This window comes from Sycon ciliatum, chromosome 13, assembly GCF_964019385.1.
Source record: "Sycon ciliatum chromosome 13, ocSycCili1.1, whole genome shotgun sequence".
NCBI classification, from domain to species: domain Eukaryota; kingdom Metazoa; phylum Porifera; class Calcarea; order Leucosolenida; family Sycettidae; genus Sycon; species Sycon ciliatum.
The window spans coordinates 26,629,084-26,633,089 of record NC_088655.1 but is presented as its reverse complement, the minus strand read 5'-3'; the positions used below and the strand labels follow the sequence as shown (position 1 = coordinate 26,633,089).

The following is a 4,006-nucleotide window of genomic DNA, read 5'->3' as shown; positions in this document are numbered from 1 at the left end:
CCAAAAGTTTTCTCGTTACTCCGAGTTTCGTGTTCAAAAACACTCATCAGTACAATGTATGTGTATATCCAACGCAAGGTCGATCTACGGACGGCTAGCTGATTCGATCTCAGTTATTAGATCTCGTCAGCGGAGCTCGAGTTCCTGGCCGAACCGATCGCAAAGAAATCTAATGAACGACAAAGCCTTTTTTGAACCGGCTCGACGCATCAACGTCAGAGTGCTCTAACTGCGATAGACACGGCGATCTTTGCGCCAGGGCAGATAGCTGTAATCCAAGGCCCCGCGTATCCGAGGTACGGTCTGTTCAAGGTCGAATGACTAGTACGTTCTACTGACGTTTCAATGAACAGAAAATATTTACAGCAGCATGGAAGAACAGGGCCGCGGTCTCCATCCTACAGGGCATTGTAATAGACCAGGCTGACTCTACACTTCGGCTGTGATGCGCATGGCGTAAACGGCATCCGGCGCCTCGTAGCCTTTGATGCTGCGTCGATTGTAGTAGATGACGGCGGTTGTGCTGGTATTCGTTGCTACGAGGCTATTGTAGACACTAGACTGATACGGGCTGAAATAGGCGTTGCCCTCGACGACCTGCGGCGAAAACATGGCCGCCGACCCGCCATCAAACATGCTGTTGTGGAGCTGAGCGACGTTCTTCATTTCCCACGTCCGTCCCATGCCGTCCCAGTTCACCCACAGGGCTATGCCGGGCCGCCCGGTCGTCAACAGCAACGGACCCTTGCCGGGCCCTTGTGCGTCCATCATGAGCAGCTTGGGTCGTACGGAGAGCACGGCGGGGGGTTGCATGACTGCAGGTGTTGACCACGTCTTGCCGTCATCGCTCGAGAAGCTCTGGTACAGAGTGCTGTGGCGGCGATCCGGTGGTCCATCACCCCCGTCCATCCTCATCACCACCATGAGTGTCTCGCCGTCGGCCAAGCACACCAGGGCACTCTCGTTCGGACCCTCCTCGCTGTGCGGAAAGTGCGAGGCATTCGCGACCAGGGCTCGGAACTCCCACAGGAGTCCGTCGCGAGACGAGTACAACGTCAGCGAGCTGGGCCCTTGGTGCTGGGTGGTGCAGGCGAAGAACACGTTGACCGTCTGCAGATAATTGCCGTCGCGTTTGATGAACACGGCGCCACCATTCCCGTGCCCGCCGACGCGAAACGGGCAGCCACAGCAGCCGTCCGTGCGGAGACCTTGCTTGCAGGTGACCAGCTGAGGCAGGCTGATGTAGGTCGCCGGCCGGTTACCCGGCATCGCGGTGATTTTACCCGTCTCGCCGCCGCTGCGTGAAATCTCGTATGACCCTTTCGCTTGGGTGAAGTTGTACCCCTGCCGTGACGTCGGTATTGTGGGTGAGATTTCGTACAGCACGCCCGGGCTTACCTTCAGCAGAACGCCCCCGGGTAGATTTCCCCCGGGGTTGGCAATGTGGGTGCGACCGCCGTCGGTCGAGATCAGCGTTCCCTTGCTGGTGGGCACGATGATCGTGTCGCCGTCGAATTGGACTGCGCCGTCGGAGTCGCCCCATCCGGACAGGTTGCCAACTATGACCGGAGGTGCGAACTTCAGCGTTCCAGCCCGACACGATACCACTGCTAGCTGGACGACAGCCAGCAGTCCCTGAAGTAGAGGTAGCACCCGTGGCATGGCCATGGGTTCAGTCTGCACTCGGATCAGTGAGCGCCGAAACTATGACAGACAGTGACCTGGTGATCTTGACCACCTACAGGTACAATCGTTCGTTGACAGACCAGTAACACTTGCTCGTGCTAGCCGTCTGGGTCGACCTCCAGATCACAGTCACGCTGCCGTGACTGTCCTTGTTGGGGTTTGTCGAGACCAGTCTACGAAGTCACGGTGCAACTACTACCGGCAGTGATGCACGGACAAAATTGGTAATGAGGTTTTTCTTTTCTTTTGGCGATTGCCGCAAAGCTTGCCTGGTGCGAGTCGCTACTCTTTATTTACAGGAATTTGTTCACTGCTGTCTACAAGTGCCCCCTGGTCACGTTGCACTTTGGGATTTGTTCAAAAGTCGGGACACCGGCACTGTCTCAGCGATCGCTCCCAAGCCTCCGGGAGTCGAGAAATCCCCTTCAACTCCCTGCTTTTGTTTTGATTCATTTCGTTACCATGCTGCTACTCTACCACTGACTCAGAAGAAGCTCGAAGTGCGGTCATTTCGTCGTGCAAACGGACTTTTTTTAATTTTGACGTGGCTATGTTACAGCGATCATTTGATGTAGCGACTTGCAAGCTGCAGACGCCGCAACAGAAACGACAATGCACGAGACGTGCGCTATCAGTCTAGTATGGGCTGGACATTTGCGTGGGCACGTCCGAAACGTAATGAAATATCACATTACGGATTAAATTATGTGTCATGTTCCACTTGCTCGAGCGACGGTCCGTAGTCTAGGCGTAGAGTCTACTCATGATCAGCTCCCCGGCCAAGGCGAAATACTAGACCAAATCGCCAGGGCCCAGGGAAGCATCACGCGAGCTCATCGCTTCAAGTCAGCACGTAACTCCAACTTGTCCAAGGTTGCTGTTCCAATGAAGCAGAACTGGTGGCAGAAGTGTAAAAATTATCATAAAATTCTCTGACGGACATGCCATAATAATATGTTACTGCAGCTATAATTATTATTGAAGTCCTCTATCGATTCGTGGGCTACTAGTGCTACAAAGCAAGACGCCTCCTGCAACGTATAGCGGGATCAGCCGCTGGACAGCGAGACGATCGAGGCTGACCACTTGTGTAGCAACAAGCCACCGGCGGTCTCAGCACATGCACATGTAGAAGGAGTTGTAGTACGACAGCAGTAGCAGGGGTGAACATCAGCCATTTCCTTCTCAAGGTGAGCGAACCCACGATCATGTTGTTGCTGTTTTTCTGCCATAGTAGCAGAACTCGAAAAAACGTCGTGGACGAGTACACTTGTGCATCGTTTATCCGGGCGGCCCGGGACCGGGCGGCACGGCCCTTGACATTGAAATGCCCTGAACTCTGAACCACATACATGTACATGTACGTGTTGATGGGGAATGGCCAGAGATACATGTAAGGCTTGTGATGTCACAATTTCCTCTAAAAGTAATGACACAAAGTAGTAAAAATGATTTCCACTGAAACGTGACTCGCCCAGTACCCGTACCATGCAGGTACCTGGTAGACCAAAGACTAAGTGCCCGTAACTTTGGTGTCCCTGGATAAGGGGGGGGGGGGGGGTATGAATGCACCCCTGCACATAGAGAGAATGACGAACGAGAGAGCCTCCAGCTCGGGGCCCTCGTTCATGATGCTCCTTCTTTACCTAGGTCCTCAAAACTTTATGGGAAAGGGTTTGCTACCCCACTGGAGCTCATGCTTTTCAGCCCACGACTGCCATCCAGAGCACACGGAAAGTCCATCGAAGGAACGCCGCCACCCTCAAGTCTTTAATAATTTTGTCGTAATTTGTTGACTTATGATGTCATCAATTTTGAGTGCCATAATGGTCCTGTTCTACAGAATATCCTTTTGCCTATCGCAACGGGACCGGATTCCAGGCGTAACTCTTCCCCTTCCCCTCATTTGACGTCCCCCTTTCCCTCATTTGACGTCCCCCTTTCCCTCCCCTCACAACTACAGTAAAACCTGTCTAAGGCGACCACTCGGATAAGGTGACCACCTCTCCTGGAAGACCACTGGAACCAGGACCGAGGGACGTTATTTCCAGTCAAATGACCCTGCATAAGGAGACCATCTGTACATGGGGATCACATTTTGAAGGTCCCTCGAGCGGTCGTCTTAGACAGGTTTCGCTGTATTATTGTTCCGCTGGATTTTCCGTAGTAACATACAGGAAGCCAATCCTGGCATGTGTGTTTGTTTTCTGGTGCTCCAGCAATGGCGGACGGCAAGTTATTTCCACCGATTGAACCATGGAAGACAGGCATGCTGAAGGTAAGCGGTGCAACGGAAAGAATACTCTAAGTGGCATGGGAG

The 4,006-nt window shown here is 53.3% G+C and overlaps 1 protein-coding gene across 1 annotated transcript in view; it reads left to right on the top strand.

The window, feature by feature from the left end:
• Positions 1-2,413: 2,413 nt before the first annotated feature.
• Positions 2,414-4,006, top strand: part of LOC135829538 (probable proline iminopeptidase) — a 12,264-nt gene continuing 10,671 nt past the window's right edge. Inside the window, exons 1-2 of the mRNA XM_065341935.1 lie at positions 2,414-2,876; positions 3,906-3,964. Coding sequence (XP_065198007.1) covers positions 3,908-3,964 — 57 coding nt within the window. The 5' untranslated portion in view covers positions 2,414-2,876; positions 3,906-3,907. The remainder of the gene's footprint in view (positions 2,877-3,905; positions 3,965-4,006) is intronic.